We start from the raw sequence: 19041 nt of genomic DNA, 5'->3' as shown, positions 1-19041 counted from the left end.
TACCTTTCACCCTTATTGACCAGTGCACTTTTAGTAATGACCAATCTCAAAGTGCCACCATCACCACAGAAGATGGAGGAGAAGAAGAAGAAGGACAGGACACGCCCCAATTCCTCCATCTTACTTCTCTAAACCCCCCTGTACAGAAATCCTAAACCCTGTGTCTCACCCTCTAATTAACCAATCCCTTCACCATTCACCCCGGTGAAACCCTCCTATCCTCATACAGGTGTCGTCTCCTGTGTGGGATCAAAGTCCAGCCACCAGACACTTCTGGAACATTCCAGGACTCCCGAGCCCCCCAAGGGTGCTCTCGGTGACACCTCAGTGCTGAGGTGCTGAGATCCCACACCTGTCAGCATTCCAGAGCCTGGGGCTGCTGGAGCTCAAGCTGGCAGCCCTGCTCTCCCCAAATCCTGGGCAGGATCCTTCCAAGATTCCCCTGCACTCATCCCTTCCCAAGATTCCCCTGCAGAGCCACAGGCTCAGCTGCTCCTGCTGCCTCTTTTTTCCACTCCCTCGGTTATTCCAGCTGATTTCTGCCACATTTCAGCCCCCTGCTCCCCCAAAAGCTTTTCCTTACATTGCTGCACTTGCACTCAGCCCTGCCTCTGTGAATCCAGCTGGCTGCACTCACATCCCCTCCATTGAGAATTTTCAGTCCAGGACATTGAGTGATCAGCCAGGGATCAACTCCCCAAGTGTTTCTCCATAAATATCCATTCCCCAGTATCCATCCCTTAAATTCATTTATTGGTTTGTCACCCAGGATGGGCTCTGCAGGGCGAGCTGAGGCCCTGCCCAGCACCCTAGTGTTGTAATGTGCTTTTATATTTTATAATAATTTGTAATAGTTTTGTTCTTCTATCCCATTTTGTGTCCCCTCCCTTTACCTGTGCAATCCCTCTTTTGCTGGAATATCCCCAAATCCCACCCTGGCTCTGTCACTCACATCCCATCCCCTCCACTGAGAATTTTCAGTCCAGGACATTGAGTGATCAGCCAGTCCTAAATGTCCATTCCTTAGTATCCATCCCTTAAATTCATTTATTGGTTTGTCACCCAGGATGGGCTCTGCAGGGCGAGCTGAGACCTTGGGATTTGTGGCATTTTGCTGAGAGCTGTCCCTTCCTGTCCCATCCCAGCACTGAGCCTGCAGCAGCCACAATCCTTTGTATTCCCAATTTCTTGCCCATGGAATTCCTGTCACAGCCCAGGTGGATTCTGCTCCTCTCTCCTGACCCCATCCCAAGGTTTTAGAAGGAAGCAGTGACTCAGGCTCGTGGCTCTTTCTCCTCCTGCTCCATCCTCAATTCTGCAGCTTTTCCAACATTTCCTTCCCCACTGCCTGCTGGGATCCTGCTGGAACCCTGGATACTGAGAATTTTCAATTTTCAGCAAACAGACTCACAAGAGTCACTACATTAGTGACTCACAAGTCACTACATTTGACCTAAGAGACTTCCAAAATTAACTGATAACACAAAGATTATAGATGTGTAATTAGGTAGAAGTGTGTGATATCACAGAGTAGAAAACTTATATAGATGTGTAATTAGTTAGAAGTGTGTGATATCACTGAGTAGAAAACTTAAGAGTTTTAGAATATACAAAATTTTAGAATTTTTTTTTAGAATTTAGAATATTGAGTTTTAGAAATAAACAAAAAGCAAGACAGAAGTTTTAAGGCAGAGGCAGCTTGTTCTTCTCTACCTTCTTCTTCCCTCTTTTCCATGGGTTTGGGTGGTATTTTGTAATTAGGAAAGTCCACATTACAAGCTTTGACAGATCAGTTATTAAGTTAAAAAGGAAAATAATCCTTCAACTTTCAGCACAGACTCACAAGAGACCACTACATTTGACCTAAGAGACTTCCAAAATTAACTGATAACACAAAGATTATAGATGTGTAATTAGTTAGAAGTGTGTGATATCACAGAGTAGAAAACTTATATAGATGTGTAATTAGCTAGAAGTGTGTGATATCACAGAGTAGAAAACTTAAAGAGTTTTAGAATATACAAAATTTTAGAATTTTTTTTTTAGAATTTAGAATATTGAGTTTTAGAAATAAACAAAAAGCAAGACAGAAGTTTTAAGGCTTCTTCTTTACCTTCTTCCCTCTTTTCCATGGGTTTGGGTGGTATTTTGTAATTAGGAAAGTCCACATTACAAGCTTTGACAGATCAGTTATTAAGTTAAAAAGGAAAATAATCCTTCAACTTTCAGCACAGACTCACAAGAGACCACTACATTTGACCTAAGAGACTTCCAAAATTAACTGATAACACAAAGATTATAGATGTGTAATTAGTTAGAAGTGTGTGATATCACAGAGTAGAAAACTTATATAGATGTGTAATTAGCTAGAAGTGTGTGGTATCACAGAGTAGAAAACTTAAGAGTTTTAGAATATACAAAATTTTAGACATTTTTTTTAGAATTTAGAATGTTGACTTTTAGAATTCAACAAAAAGCAAGACAGAAGTTTTAAGGCAGAGGCAGCTTGTTCTTCTTTACCTTCTTCCCTCTTTTCCATGGGTTTGGGTGGTATTTTGTAATTAGAAAAATCCACATTACAAGCTTTGACAGATCAGTTATTAAGTTAAAAAGGAAAATAATCCTTCAACTTTCAGCACAGACTCACAAGAGACCACTACATTTGACCTAAGAGACTTCCAAAATTAACTGATAACACAAAGATTATAGATGTGTAATTAGTTAGAAGTGTGTGATATCACAGAGTAGAAAACTTATATAGATGTGTAATTAGTTAGAAGTGTGTGGTATCACAGAGTAGAAAACTTAAAAGAGTTTTAGAATATACAAAATTTTAGACATTTTTTTTTTAGAATTTAGAATATTGAGTTTTAGAAAGAAACAAAAAGCAAGACAGAAGTTTTAAGGCAGAGGCAGCTTGTTCTTCTTTACCTTCTTCCCTCTTCTCCATGGGTTTGGGTGGTATTTTGTAATTAGAAAAATCCACATTACAAGCTTTGACAGATCAGTTATTAAGTTAAAAAGGAAAATAATCCTTCAACTTTCAGCACAGACTCACAAGTCACTACATTTGACCTAAGAGACTCCCAAAATTAATTGATAACACAAAGATTATAGATGTGTAATTAGTTAGAAGTGTGTGATATCACAGAGTAGAAAACTTATATAGATGTGTAATTAGTTAGAAGTGTGTGATATCACAGAGTAGAAAACTTAAGAGTTTTAGAATATACAAAATTTTAGACATTTTTTTTTAGAATTTAGAATATTGAGTTTTAGAAATAAACAAAAAGCAAGACAGAAGTTTTAAGGCAGAGGCAGCTTGTTCTTCTTTACCTTCTTCTTCCCTCTTTTCCATGGGTTTGGGTGGTATTTTGTAATTAGAAAAGTCCACATTACAAGCTTTGACAGATCAGTTATTAAGTTAAAAAGGAAAATAATCTAAGTGTCATTTCTTAATTAGATAGTTTAGCCTTAAAAGAAGAGTTAGCCATTTTGTGCCTTCCTAATCAAAAGCTACAAAACTCAGAGTTGTAGGACTACATCAGTGATAAAAAATAATAAACATTTAAGAGCAAACATGAGCTACAAACTCAAATTCCTTCAATCCCAAGCTCCAGAACCCACAGGATCTGCAGCAGCACCATCAAATGTCCCTTGCTGTCCCCAAGTGCCATTAAATCCAGCCCAGAAGGCAGAGGTCAGGCTTTAACCCCTTCACTGCCACTTCCCTGCCACTGGTGAGGATCCAAAGGTGGGGACAAAGATTCCCTGCCCAAAATCCCACTGGGAATGATCAGCATTGCCCTCACCCCAGGCAGAATTCACTGCAAGGGAAATCCAGCATGAGAGATCTGGGGTTGGTGTTTGGGCTGATCCTGAGCTGGATTTCAACTCATTCTGGGCTGAATTTTACTGATTTGGAGCTGTATTTAACTGATTCTGAGCTGCATTTTATTGAGCTACATTTGAACTGATTCCAAGCTGCATTTAATTGATTCTAAGCTGAATTTTACTGATTTTGAGCCATATTTTACTGATTCTGAGCTGTATTTAACTGATTCTGAGCTGTATTTTATTGAGCTACATTTGAACTTATTCTGAATTGAATTTTACTGATTTGGAGCTGTATTTTATTGAGCTACATTTGAACTCATTCTGAGCTGAATTTTACTCATTTGCAGCTGTTCTGAGCTGTATTTAATTGATTCTGAGCTGTATTTTATTGAGCTACATTTGAACTTATTCTGAATTGAATTTTACTCATTTGGAGCTGAATTTTACTGATTTGGAGTTGTATTTAATTGATTCTGAGCTGTATTTTATTGAGCTACATTTGAACTTATTCTGAATTGAATTTTACTGATTTGGAGCTGTATTTAACTGATTGTGAGCTGTATTTAACTGATTCTGAGCTGTATTTTATTGAGCTACATTTGAACTTATTCTGAATTGAATTTTACTGATTTGGAGCTGTATTTAATTGATTCTGAGCTGCATTTTATTGAGCTACATTTGAACTTATTCTGAATTGAATTTTACTGATTTGCAGCTGTATTTTAGTGATTTGGAGCTGTATTTAATTGATTCTGAGCTGTATTTTATTGAGCTACATTTGAACTGATTCCAAGCTGCATTTAATTGATTCTAAGCTGAATTTTACTGATTTGGAGCTGTATTTAACTGATTCTGAGCTGTATTTTATTGTGCTGCATTTGAACTGATTCTGAATTGAATTTTACTGATTCTGAGCTGTATTTAATTGATTCTGAGCTGTATTTTATTGAGCTACATTTGAACTGATTCTGAATTGAATTTTACTGATTTGGAGCTGTATTTAACTGATTATGAGTTGTATTTAACTGATTCTGAACTGAATTTTTACTGAGCTGCATTTTACTGTTTCTTAGCTGAATTTTACTGATTCTGAGCTGTATTTTTGCTGCATTTGAGCTGGTTTTAACTGATTTTAGCTTCATTTGACTGAGGAGTATTTTACTGATTCTGAGCTGCACTTGAACTGATTCTGAGCTGCATTTTAGTGATTCTGAACTGAATTTGAACTGGTTTTACCTGGTTTTAACTGATTTTAACTGCATTTTACTGAGCTGCATTTTACTGATTCTGAGCTGAATTTGAACTGATTATGAGCTGTATTTAACTGATTCTGAGCTGAATTTTACTGAGCTGCATTTGAACTGATTCTTAGTTGAATTTTACTGATTCTGAGCTGCATTTTAGTGATTCTGAGCCAAATTTGAGCTGATTTTGAGCTGGTTTTAACTGATTTTAGCTGCATTTTACTGAGCTGCATTTTACTGATTCTGAGCTGCACTTGAACTGATTCTGAGCTGAATTTGAACTGGTTTCACCTGGTTTTAGCTGATTTTAGCTGCATTTTACTGAGCTGCATTTTACTGATTCTGAACTGAATTTCAACTGGTTTTAACTGATTCTGAACTGGTTTGAACTGATTTTTACTGCATTTTACTGAGCTGCATTTTACTGATTCTGAGCTGCATTTAACTGATTCTGAGCTGAATTTTACTGAGCTGCATTTTACTGCTTCTTAGTTGAATTTTACTGATTCTGAGCTGTATTTTTGCTGCATTTGAACTGATTTTGAGCTGGTTTTAACTGATTTTAGCTGCATTTGACTGAGCTGCATTTTACTGATTCTGAGCTGCATTTTAGTGATTCTGAACTGAATTTGAACTGGCTTTACCTGGTTTTAGCTGATTTTAACTGCATTTTACTGAGCTGCATTTTAGTGATTCTGAACTGAATTTTACTGATTCTGAGCTGCATTTGAACAGGTTTTAACTGGTTTTAACTGATTCTGAACTGGTTTTAACTGATTTTAACTGCATTTTACTGAGCTGCATTTTACTGATTCTGAGCTGCACTTTACTGATTCTGAGCTGAATTTGAACTGGTTTTAACTGATTTTAGCTGCATTTTACTGAGCTGCACTTGAACTGATTCTGAGCTGCATTTTAGTGATTCTGAGCTGCATTTTAGTGATTCTGAACTGAATTTCAACTGGTTTTAACTCATTCTTACTGCATTTTACTGAGCTGCACTTTACTGATTCTGAGCCAAATTTGAGCTGATTTTGAGCTGGTTTTAGCCTGAGCTCTGTTTTTAACCAAAATTCGCCCCTTTGTGTTCCTCCAGCCCCAGCCGCCCGCAGTGGTCACCTCTATACTGAAGTAGCCTCTGTCCACGTAGTCCCCCAGGAAGAGGTAGCGGGTGTTGTTGGGTGATCCTCCCACCTCAAAGAGCTTCATCAGGTCAAAGAACTGCCCATGGATGTCACCACACACTGGGGGAGCAAAAACAGCACAAAAGAGGGATTTATTTATATATAAGAATTACCAGCTAAGAAAAAGCAAAGGTCACGGCAGCAGCAAGGAGCAGCAAAATTTTCTCTTGTGAGAGCTCAGCAGAGTTAAAAAAAACCCTTCAGGTGGAAGGAATAGGGCAAAAAAAACCTGCTGGGGTTGTCCAGGGTGTTATTGAGGGATTGAGGGATGAGCTCTAGGGGAATATGGGGCTCCTCTCCAGGTCTCATAAGCTCTTCAAGATTTATTTCACATCCAAGGTAGCTTTATATCCAGAAGGTATAAAATCAGCAGGATGGATTCTGGGGTAGTGTTGGAAACAAAAAGGTTTTAATAAAAGGCAAAATAACAAAACTCTGTATTTACAGAGAAAAACTGAGGTCCTTGCCCCTGGTAAAACACCTGACAAAAGTGATTAATTTCTTTGTTCTCTTCTTTTTCTAGTAAATTGCTCTGGGGGAACTTTTTCCACCTTAAGTTTGAGGTGAAGTCCCCCAGGTCCTGTGAGATGTCTTTTCACCTAACTGAGGAGAGAAAATTCTAAGTTTATTTCCTTTTTAAGAGGACAAAACATAGTTCTGTCACTCTGTCAACAGAGAGCCCATTCCTATGTGAAAAACGCCAATCCCTTGTTTTTAAAATTTTAAAAGTTTAATAGTAATAAAATGGTTATAAAAATAGGAATATAATTAGAGTAATAAAAATTGGGACAATTTGGATTAGGACAACATGAGACAATAAAACCAAAGAGTTAAAGACAGTCTGGGTACCTCTTTCTGGGCAAAATGAGCCTGAAAAAAAGGACACGTTAACAGAGGATTAACCCTTAAAAGCAATAACCTGTTGCATATTCAGACACCTCATACATGGTGCATAAATTCCATTCAAACACAGGATTCTGTCTGGGCAGTGTCAGCTTCTTCCTCTGAATCCTAACCTGAGTGAGGTGGGAAGAAGTTTAAGGTGGGAAGAAGTTTGTTTATTCTGATAATGGAGCAATAAATTCTCTTTCTCTGAAAGACTGAGGTGTCCTGTGGCTGCTGTCTTGGTGTGAGCACCTCATTCCTCTCTTTAAAAAAACATCCCAAAAAAACCAGAATAGCTTCTGTTTTAACCACAAAAGTTCGATTTTAACGACAAAACCACATTTCCCCAGTGTTGCTGTGTTTTTCTACTTTGTAATAATTTCTAATAGTTTTGTTTTGTATTTTTCCCAAATGGTTTATCCCAGATTTACCCCCTCCCTCTACCTGTGCAATCCCTCTCCATTGCTGAAATATCCCCAAATCCCCCCCTGGCTCTGTCACTCACTCACATCCCATCCCCTCCATCCAGAACTTTCAGTCCAGGACATTGAGTGATCAGCCAGGGGTCAACCCCCCAAATATTACCCCATAAACTGTCCTAAATGTCCATTCCAGTATCCATCTCTTAAATTCATTTATTGGTTTGTCACCCCAGGATGGGCTCTGCAGGGCGAGCTGAGACCCTGCCCAGCACCCCAGTTTTATATTTTATATAAATAAATATATATATATATGTTTTATAATACTTTGTAATAGTTTTGGTTTTCTATCCCATTTTGTGTCCCCTCCCTCTACCTTTGCAATCCGTCTTTTGCTGAAATATCCCCAAATCCCCCCCTGGCTCTGTCACTCACTCACATCCCATCCCCTCTATCCAGAACAGCCAGGGATCAACCCCCCAAGTGTTTCTCCATAAATGTCCATTCCCCAGGATCCATCCCTTAAATTCATTTATTGGTTTGTCACCCCAGGATGGGCTCTGCAGGGCGAGCTGAGACCCTGCCCAGCACCCCAGTGTTGTGGTGTATTTTTATACTTTGTAATAGTTTTGGTTTTCTATCCCATTTTGTGTCCCCTCCCTCTACCTGTGCAATCCCTCTCCTTTGCTGAAATATCCCCAAATCCCCCCTGGCTCTGTCACTCACTCACATCCCCTCCATTGAGAATTTTCAGTCCAGGACATTGAGTGATCAGCCAGGGGTCAACCCCCCAAATATTACCCCATGCACTGTCCTAAATGTCCATGCCCCAGTATCCATCCCTTAAAAAAACATCCCAAAAAAACCAGAATAATTTCTGTTTTAACCACAAAAGTTCGATTTTAACGACAAAACCACATTTCCCCTCCTATTAAAAAGTTACCACACAACATAACATACAAACAGTAAATATCTGTGTCGAGCCATGTAATTTGCACTTTTCACACCTGTGATGGGAGCCTCCACCTCGATCATGGTTTTCTCGTGCCTCAGGATGGCGGCGCCGTCGTTGATGATTTTCAGCGCCGCGTCCTCCTCCAGCCTCCCCTCCTTCACCAGGTGGCTCTTGAGGACGTCGAGCCTGGGTTTGCCATCCTCAAACACCTCCTTGAGCGTGAGCCGCTGCGTGGGAGGGAACGGCACGGCTGCAAAGGCAAGGCAAGGCTGTTGGAGTGTGTTGTTAAGTTTCTTGTGTTATTCCCCCAATTTATGTATTGTTCCCCCCTATTATGTGTAAAATGGTTTCGTCCCCCCAGTTTTTCCCGCCAGCTAAGTTGCTATGGTAACCGCTATTCATAGTTGCCGATATGTAATTGCTCCTGCCCTGGTTTCCCTTATAAGTGAAAGTTGTCTCCTCCCTGGGCCCAGTCAATCACTCCCTTTCTCCTCCCAGGTTTCGAGAACCTTCTCCTCTCTGGAGATGGTGGCTGGCTGGGGTCCCAGGACACCTGTGCGGGGGCATGAACGGCCCTGGGATCCGGTATCTGGTGAGGGGCGAAGGCCAGGGCCCCTGCACGTCTGAAGGCAGCCCCCCTCGGCGTCTTGGCCTCGGGCTGAGCTGGGGGATAGCTCGGAGCAGCGCGGTGAGAGACGAATTAGGAGGCGACCACTTGCTGGGGGTAAACTCCAGAAGAACCAACAAGGAGGGGAAACACCCAGCAAATGGCCCTGAACAGGGGGCGGGAAAGGGTTTTAAGGGAAAAGGGGGCAAGAAGGCAGGGAAACCCAGCTATCCAATAGAAATACATATTTGGAGGTACGAAACATAACTGATATACTAAAGTAACCAACTGTTATAAATCATAGGAGGGGCTCCGGGGCTACAGCCAACCATAACTCCCAGAGAAAAGAAAATTCTCGAAACCTGGGAGGAGAAAAGGGGTGATTGACTGAGCCCAAGGAGGAGACAACTTTCACTTTATAAGAGAAACCAGGGAAGGAGCAGTTTCATTTCCATAGTAACCTAACTGACAGGGTCCTGGGAAAGGAAGAAACCATTTAATACAGAAAATGGGGGAGCAAACTAACAAACTTAAGAACACACCACAGCACTCCTCCCCTGGTTTCCCTTATAAGTGAAAGTTGTTTCCTCCCTGGGCCCAGTCAATCACTCCCTTTCTCCTCCCAGGTTTCGAGAACCTTCTCCTCTCTGGAGATGGTGGCTGGCTGGGGTCCCAGGACACCTCCTTTACCTTTTGATTATTGGTCTCCATGGAGTGTCAGTTCTGTGAAGTTCATCCCCTCACCTTTCCCGATTGGTTCCGCCTGTACCCACCCCCCTCCTTTATAATCCTGTTTTACCCCCTATGGAAAAACTTTTTCCCGGTTGGTTTCCCCGCGTTTGGATCCCACAACACCTTCAATAAACCGATGTTTAACCCCCGGGAAATGGTCAGCTCCGTTCCTCCCCTATACCAGCGGTGTGAGGCACAGCCCGAGGCCCTCAGACGCCGAAGGGCGCTGGCCAGGAATTGCAGAGGGGCGTCGGCCTTTCGCCCTCAGCTAGCTGGACTCTAAACTTCGAGCCACATATGCCCCCCTCTGCACCCCTCCTTTATAATCCTGTTTCACCCCCTATTGGAAAAACTTCTTCCCGGTTGGTTTCCCGCGTTTGGATCCCGCAACACCTTCAATAAACCAATATTTAACCCCCGGGAAATGGTCAGCTCCGTTCCTCCCCAATACCAGCGGTGTGAGGCACAGCCTGAGGCCCTCAGACGCTGAAGGGCGCTGGCCAGGAATTGCAGAGGGGCGTCGGCCTTTCGCCCTCAGCGAGCCGGACTCTAAACTTCGAGCCACATATGCCCCCCTCTGCACAAGGCAAGGAGTCAGCTTCTGGTGGAGAGGGAGTGACAGGCGCTGCTTCTTTTAAGGAATTTAACCCACAGACACCACAGGTTTGTTGTTGTACTGTGGTTTTGTGGTTTATAATGGTTTGGTCTTTGTATCGCCTTGTTTTCCCCAAATAATCCCTCTCCTTTGCTGAGATCAGGATGATGAGTGATCAGCCAGGGGTCAACCCCCCAAGTGTTTCTCCATAAATGTCCATTCCCCAGAATCCATCCCTTAAATTCATTTATTGGTTTGTCACCCCAGGATGGGCTCTGCAGGGCGAGCTGAGACCCTGCCCAGCACCCCATTGTTGCTGTGTTTTTATATTTCATAATACTTTGTAATAGTTTTGGTTTTCTGTCCCAGATTTACCCCCTCTCTCTACCTGTGCAATCCCTCTCCATTACTGAAATATCCCCAAATCCCCCCCCTGGCTCTGTCACTCACATCCCATCCCCTCCATGGAGAATTTTCAGTCCAGGACATTGAGTGATCAGCCAGGGTCAACTCCCCAAATATTACCCCATAAACTGTCCTAAATGTCCATTCCAGTATCCATCCCTTAAATTCATTTATTGGTTTGTCACCCAGGATGGGCTCTGCAGAGTGAGCTCAGGCCATTCCCAGCACCCCAACATTGTAGTGCGTTTTTCTACTTTGTAATAATTTCTAATAGTTTTGTTTTGTATTTTTCCCAAATGGTTTATCCAGATTTACCCCTCCTCTACCTGTGCAAGAAAAGAGAATTCCTGCTTTAACAGGAAAAGAGAATTCCTGTTTCAACAGGAAAATGCAATTCCTGCTCCACCAGAAAAGAGAATTCCTGCTTTAACAGGAAAATGCAATTCCTGTTTCACCAGAAAAGAGAATTCCTGTTTCACCAGAAAAGAGAATTCCTGCTTTAACAGGAAAATACAATTCCTGCTTCACCAGAAAATAGAATTCCTGCTCCACCAGAAAAGAGAATTCCTGTTTCACCAAAAAACACAATTCCTGTTTCACCAGAAAAGAGAATTCCTGCTCCACCACCAGGACATTGCTGAGGCCCCTCCACACCAAAGGACACAAAAGCAAGAGAAGTTGGAGGTGAGAAATGGATGAAAAGCTCAGCTGTGCTCAAGGGAAAACCAAAAGGAAATGAAAAGGGAAATCAAAGGGATTTCTTTGGCAAGATTCCATTTCCTGCTAAATTTACATGGATTTTATTTCTTTTATGAGCAACAGTGTGAGAGGACATAAATAGTTAAATATGGGAGAATTTGGGAGAATTTGGATTTTATTTATTTCATGAGCAAGAGGGTATTTGCAACACTGTGAGAGGACATAAATAGTTAAATTTGGGAGAATTTGGATTTTATTTATTTCATGAGCAACAGGGTATTTGCAACACTTTGACAGGACATAAATAGTTAAATATGGGAGAATTTGGGAAAATTTAGATTTTATTTATTTCATGAGCAAGAGGGTATTTGCAACACTGTGAGAGGACATAAATAGTTAAATATGGGAGAATTTGGGAGAATTTGGATTTTATTTATTTCATGAGCAACAGGGTATTTGCAACACTGTGACAGGACATAAATAGTTAAATATGGGAGAATTTGGATTTTATTTATTTCATGAGCAAGAGGGTATTTGCAACAGTGTGAGAGGACATAGATAGTTAAATATGGGAGAATTTGGGAAAAAGCTGCTTTTCCACCACCAGCAGCACTCATCCCCTCAGTGCCAGATAAAAATCCCACAGGAAAAAAAATAAAATCCCATTCCTCCTTATCTCAGTCCTTAAAATACACTAAAATTCAGCTTTACCAGGGCTGCCCCGTGCCCACATAGAGAGGAGTGAGCCACAAATGATTGTTTATTTTGTGTTGTTTATAAATCCCAGAGTCCCTGGGCTGCCCCAGGCGGATTCATGACTGAAAAAGGAGCAGCAGCTCCGGGCCTGGATGGGCAGGGCTGGGCAAAGACTGCAGGGAAAAGGGAGCCCCAAAATCCCCCCAAAATAACCCAAAAAGGGGCAAAATTCACTAAAACAAACTGGAAAAGGGATCCCCAAAATCCCCCCAAAATAACCCCAAAAGGTGCAAAATTCACAAAATCAAATTGGAAAAGGGATCCCCAAAATCAGCCCAAAATGTGCAAAATTCACAAAAACAAACTGGAAAAGGGATCCCCAAAATAACCCCAAAATAACCCCAAAAGGGGGCAAAATTCACTAAAACAAATTGGAAAAGGGATCCCCAAAATCCCCCCAAAATGGGCAAAATTCACAAAATCAAACTGGAAAAAGAATCCCCTCAATCCCCCCAAAATAACCCCAAAAAGGGGCAAAACTCACTAAAACAAACTGGAAAGGGATCCCCAAAATCAGCCCAAAATAACCCAAAAAGGTAAAAATTCACAAAAACAAAAAATTGGAAAAGGGATCCCCAAAATACCCCAAAAATACCCAAAAGGGCAAAATCCCCTAAAACAAACTGGAAAAGATCCCTAAAATCCCAATAACCCAAAAAGGGGGCAAAATTCATAAAATCAAATTGGAAAAGGGATCCCCAAAATCCCCCCAAAAATAACCCAAAAAGGGGCAAAATTCACAAAAACAAACTGGAAAAGGGATCCCCAAAATCCCCCCAAAATAACCCCAAAATGTGCAAAATTCACTAAATCAAACTGGAAAAGGGATCCCCTCAATCCCCCAAAATGGGGCAAAATTCACAAAATCAAACTGGAAAAAGAATCCCCTAAATCCCCCCAAAATGGGGCAAAATTCACATAAACAAACTGGAAATGGGAGCCCCAAAATCCCCCCAAAAATCCCCCCAAAATATGCAAAATTCACAAAAACCAACTGGAAAAAGGATCCCCAAAATAACCCCAAAAATAACCCCAAAAGGGCTCAAAATTCCCTAAATAAAACAAATAAATAAATCTATAAAACCAACCAGAGAGAGGATTCCCTCTCTGGGAATAGAGAATCCCAACAAAGCCCCTTCCCTGCTTGTTCCTCAGCACAGAGCAGATTTGGAGAGCAAAAAAAGCAAATTTTTGGGGCAAAACTGAGGATTTGGACATTGAGGAGGTTGAATGGGGTGGCAAATGTAGAAATATTCCAATAAAATCCACCCAAATCCCTGTAAAAATGAGAATTTCCAGAATTTCTGGAGAATTTCCAGAACTGGGCACTGCAGGGTGAGGTTTTATTTTCCCAATTTCCTACCTAAAATGTTATTTTTATCCCAGATTTTATTCCCATTCACACCTAACCTACATTCATCTATTCAAAATGAGTCACAGGGAATAATGTGGAGAAATCCAGCACAAAAAATTGCATTTTTTTAATGGGAAAAAGGTGGATTTTCAGCTTTTAGAGTTATTAATAAGGAACAAACCCTTGGAGGAAAAGCCATAAATTCCAAATTTTGTGAGGAATTCCCAGCTCAGAGCAATGAGTGGAGGCTCAGGCAATAATAATGCTAATAATGATAATAATAATGTTATTATTATATTATTCTTATTGCCATTTCCATCTGTTTTCCCCAAAATTTCTGAATTTTTCAATCCTTCTATTTTGCTCTGGGGAAGGAACCTCCAGATTTCCGAAGAGGAAATAATAATAATAATAATAATAATAATAATAATAATAATAATAATAATAATAATAATAATAATAATAATAATAGTAATAATAATAGTAATATATTATTATAGCAATTTAGCATTATATAGTAAGTATTATTAATAGTAATAGTAATATTATTTATTATTATTATTATTATTATTATTATTATTATTATTATCATCATCATCATCATTATTATTATTATTATTATTATTATTATTGCCATTTCCATCTGTTTTCCCCAAAATTTCTGAATTTTTCAATCCTTCTATTTTTGCTCTGGGGAAGGAACCTCCAGATTTCCGAAGAGGAAATAATAATAATAATAATAATAATAATAATAATAATAATAATAACAATAACAATAATAATAATAATAATAATAATAATAATAATAATAATAGTAATATATTATTATAATAATTTAGCATTATATAGTAAGTATTATTAATAGTAATATTATTTATTATTTATTATTGTTGTTATTGTTGTTATTATTATTATTATTATTATTATCATAATAATATTGCCATTTCCATCTGTTTTCCCCCACATTTTGCATTGTTTCAACCTTTCTATTTTTGCTCCGGGGAAGGAACCTCCAGATTTCAGAAGAGGAAATAATAATAATAATAATAAATTAATTATTAATTAATTATTATATTATTAATATAATTGCATTTCCATCATAATTTCCCAAATTATTGCATGTTCCAACTTTTATTTTTGCTCTGGAAGAACTCAGATTTCAGAAAGGAAATAATATATAATAATAATTAATTAATTATATTATTATTATTATTATTATTATTATTATTATTATTATTATTATTATTATTATTACTATTACTATTACTATTATTGCCATTTCCATCTGTTTTCCCCCAAATTTTTTGCATGTTCCAACCTTTCTATTTTTGCTCTGGGGGATGGAATATCCAGAAATAAAGAGAAATAAATTCCATTTTATAACGTCCCAGTTTTCAGCATTGTCCTCCAGGTTTGCAGAGCTCTGATCCTCACCTGCAGCCACAGATTCCTTTTGTAGCACAGAATTATCCCCTCACAAAAACCCTGAAAATCCCGGAATGGCAGGAGATGGATGAAGGATTTTCTTTGAAGGGGACGGAGCTGGGATGGAGCAGCAAATCTGCAGCTTTGAGCAGAAACACCCCAAAATTTGAGCAGACCCCAAGTGCATTTAAAGTTAAAAAAAAATCAGGTGAGAGTTTTGGGGATGGAAATGAAAACACAAAACACAACCACAGCCCAGCCCTGGGCTCCCACAGAAACCTGCGCTGGCAAAAGGCTCCAAACCCACCCAGACCTCAGGCCAAGCAAGGAAATATCCCAGAATTCCAGAATGGAATATCCAGAATTCCACATTTGGGTGGGAAGGGATTCAAGATAATCTCGTTTCAGCACAACTTCCACTAGGTCAGGTTGCTCCAAGGTGGATTTGGCCATTTCCAGGGATGGAGGCTGTGGGATCTCAGCACCTCAGCACTGAGGTGTCACCCAGAGCACCCTTGGGGGGCTCGGGAGTCCTGGAATGTTCCAGAAGTGTCTGGTGGCTGCACTTTGATCCTACACAGGAGACGACACCTGTAGAGGAAGGAGGGTTTCACCGGGTGAATGGTGAAGGGATTGGTTAATTAGAGAGTGAAACACAGGGTTTAGGATTTCTGTAAGAGAAGTAAGATGGAGGAATTGGGGCGTGTCCTGTCCTTCTCTTCTTCTTCTTTCTCCTCCATCTTCTGTGGTGATGGTGGCACTTTGGGATTGGTCTTACTAAAAGTGCACGGGCAATAAGGGTGAAAGGTATTGGGGAAAAATGATAAATATTTTACGTATGGGTATAAAGATAGGTGACCGCCCTATGAGTGTGCTCATGGCTGGCTGCTGAGCAGAGCTCTGTCGGGCTGAGAGAAAATCTTTTAGATAAACAATTAATAAACACCGAGACTGTGGGATCTCAGCAGCTCAGTCCTGAGATGCCGGGCCACCGAGAGCACCCTTGGGGGGCTCGGGAGTCCTGGAATGTTCCAGAAGTGTCTGGGGCTGGACTTTGATCCTACACAGGAGACGACACCTGTATGAGGACAGGAGGGTTTCACCGGGGTGAATGGTGAAGGGATTGGTTAATTAGAGAGTGAAACACAGGGTTTAGGATTTCTGTACAGGGGGGTTTAGAGAAGTAAGATGGAGGAATTGGGGCGTGTCCTGTCCTTCTTCTTCTTCTTCTTCTCCTCCATCTTCTGTGGTGATGGTGGCACTTTGGGATTGGTCATTACTAAAAGTGCACGGGTAATAAGAATAAAGGTATTGGGGAAAAATGATAAATATTGTACACGTAACTTTGGGTATAAAGATAGGAGAGTGTGCTCATGGCTGGCTGCTGAGCAGAGCTCTGTCGGGCCAGAGAAAATCTTTTAGATAAACAATTAATAAACACCAAGACCGAGAAAAGAACTGAAGCCTCTTCTCGTCCTTTGAAACGCGGCTGCCCCAAGGCCACCCCGGGCCTTTCCAGGCCCTCCAAACAGCCGAAAACCGGACAAGGGACATTCAAGGTAATCTCATTTCAGCACAGCTTCCACTAGGTCAGGTTGCTCCAAGGTGGACTTGGCCATTTCCAGGGATGCAGGCAGAGGAAAATCATCCCAGAGCCTCACCAGCCTCTGGAACCTCACAGCTCCAGGAAATCTTTGGGATAGCAGTGATTATCCTGGTTTTGCAGGGAATTTGGCCAACAGTGAGGCCAGGAGCAAGCAAGGTGCCTTTGCTGAGGAGGATTCCCCAGGCCAGGTCAGGTTGCTCCAAGCTGGACTTGGCCATTTCCAGGGATGGGACAGGCAGAGGAAAATCATCCCAGTGCCTCACCAGCCTCTGAAACCTCACAGCTCCCTGAAATCTTTGGGATAGCAGTGATTATCCTGGTTTTGCTGGGAATTTGGCCAGTAAAGAGTGAGGCCAGGAGCAAGCAAGGCCTTTGCTGAGGAGGATTCCACAGTCTAGGTCAGCTTACTCCAAGCTGGACTTGGCCATTTCCAGGGATGCAGGCAGAGATTTGCTGGGAAATCCATCCCAGTGCCTCACCAGCCTCTGGAACCTCACAGCTCCCTGAAATCTTTGGGATAGCAGTGATTATCCTGGTTTTGCTGGGAATTTGGCCAGCAAACGAGGCCAGGAGCAAGCAAGGCCTTTGCTGAGGAGGATTCCCCAGCAGAGCTCAGGGCTGAGGTTTTGCCAGGGCTGGTCCCAGCAGGTGGAGCTGGAACTCTGCTCCAGGCAGGATGAAACCCAGGAGGGTTTCATTAAAGCAGAGGTGATTTAAGCTCCCAAACCCTCCTGGCATGTAGAAATATCCCAATAAAAGTCCTCAATGAAGCTGAACCCAGAGCTGCATCCACGGTGTTGGTTTGGTTCCTGCTCCTGCCAAAGCTCCCCAAGGATCAGAGACCTCAAAATACTCTCAGTGGGCACCCTCAGGTGATAAAATCCACATTTGCTTGCAAGTTCCCAGCTCAGATTTGGCTCCTGATGCGGATTTTCCTGGGATTGTCATTGAGCCAATGAGTCCAGAGCAGGGACATCACCGAGTGCAGAGCCCAAAACTCTGCAATTCCAGCCTGGAAAAACTCTCTCTTGGAGAGCCTGCAGCTCTACAAACTTCCCAGAGGTTAAAAATCAATGTATGCCCAGAAAATCATCACTCAACAAAGGCAGTGGCTGCCTCTCATTGGTGGGATTGCAGGGAGTCACTGCAAAGATTGAGGGGAAAAAGGAGGAGGAAAAAAGGAAAAAAGCAGGAGGAGGAAAAGGAGGAAGAGGAGGAAAAAAGGAGGAGGAAAACATGAAAGAGGAAAAAAGGAGGAGGAAAGGAAAAGGAGGAGGAAAAAAGGAGGAGGGAAAAAGGAGGAGAAAAAAAGGAGGGAGGGGAAAAGAGGAGGAGGGAAAAAGGAAGAGGAGAAAAAAGGAGGAGGAGAAAAAAAGGAGGAGGAGGAGGAAAAAGGGACGAGGAAAAGGAGGGGGAAAAAAGGAGGAGAAAAAAGGAGAGGGGGAAAAAGGAGGAGGGAAAAGGAAGAGGAAAAAAGGAGGAGAAAAGGAAAAGGAGGAGGAAAAAGGAGGGGGAAAAAAGGAGGAGGAAAAAGGAGGAGGAAAAAAGGAGGAGGAAAAAGGAAGAGGAAAACATTAAGGAGGAAAAATGGAAGGGGAAAAGGAAAAGGAGGAAGAAAGGAAAAGGAGGAGGAGAAAGGAGGAAAGGAAAAGGAGGAGGAAAAGAAAGGGAGGAGGAAAAAAGGAGGAGGAAAGGGAGGGGAAAAAGTAGGAGGGAAAAAGAAAAGGAAAAAAAGGAGGAGAAAAGGAAAAGGAAAGGAAGGGAAAAAGAGAGGAAAGGGAAAAAAGCAGGGAGGAAAAAGGAGAGGAAAAGGAGGAGGAGGAGGAAAAGAGAGGAAAAAGGAGGGGAAAAAAAGGAGAAAAGGAGGAGGAAGGAAAAAGGAGGAAAAAGGAGGGAAAAGAAAGGAGGAGGAAAAAAAGGAGGAGAAAAGGAGAGGAAAAGGAAAAAGGAGGAGGAAAAAAGGAGGAGGAAAAAAGAGAGGAGGGGAAAAAAGGAGGAGAAAAGAGAAAAAAGGAGGAAAAGGAAAAGGAGGAGGAGGAAAAAGGAGGGAGGGGAAAAAAGGAGGGGGAAAAAGGAGGAGGAAAGAAGGAAGAAAAAAGGAGGAGGAAAAAAATTAGGGAGGAAAAATTAAGGAGGAGGAAAAAAGGAGAAGGAGGAGGAAAGGAGGTGGAGGAAAAGAAAGGGAGGGAGAAAAGGAGGAGGAAAAAGGAGGAAGTGAAAAAAACAGGGGAGGGGGAAAAAGGTGGAGGAAAGGAAAAGGAGGAGGAAAAAATTAAGGAGGAATAAAGAGGAAGAAAAAAGAAGGGGAAAAAAGGAGGAGGAAAAAGAGGAGGGGAAA

General features: G+C 41.3%; 1 protein-coding gene across 6 annotated transcripts in view; it reads right to left on the bottom strand.

Annotated features, from left to right (window-relative positions):
- Nucleotides 1-19041, bottom strand: part of PPP3CC (protein phosphatase 3 catalytic subunit gamma) — a 69360-nt gene that overhangs the window by 34123 nt on the left and 16196 nt on the right. For all 6 annotated transcript variants that reach the window (XM_064731014.1, XM_064731016.1, XM_064731018.1 and 3 more), the window contains exons 2-3: nt 8577-8774; nt 6201-6325 (exon numbers count right to left, since the gene is read on the bottom strand). In XM_064731014.1, the coding sequence (XP_064587084.1) occupies nt 6201-6325; nt 8577-8774 (323 nt within the window). The remainder of the gene's footprint in view (nt 1-6200; nt 6326-8576; nt 8775-19041) is intronic.

This window comes from Zonotrichia leucophrys, chromosome 22 (genome assembly GCF_028769735.1).
Source record: "Zonotrichia leucophrys gambelii isolate GWCS_2022_RI chromosome 22, RI_Zleu_2.0, whole genome shotgun sequence".
Taxonomy (NCBI): domain Eukaryota; kingdom Metazoa; phylum Chordata; class Aves; order Passeriformes; family Passerellidae; genus Zonotrichia; species Zonotrichia leucophrys.
This window is presented reverse-complemented; position numbering and strand designations above follow the sequence as displayed.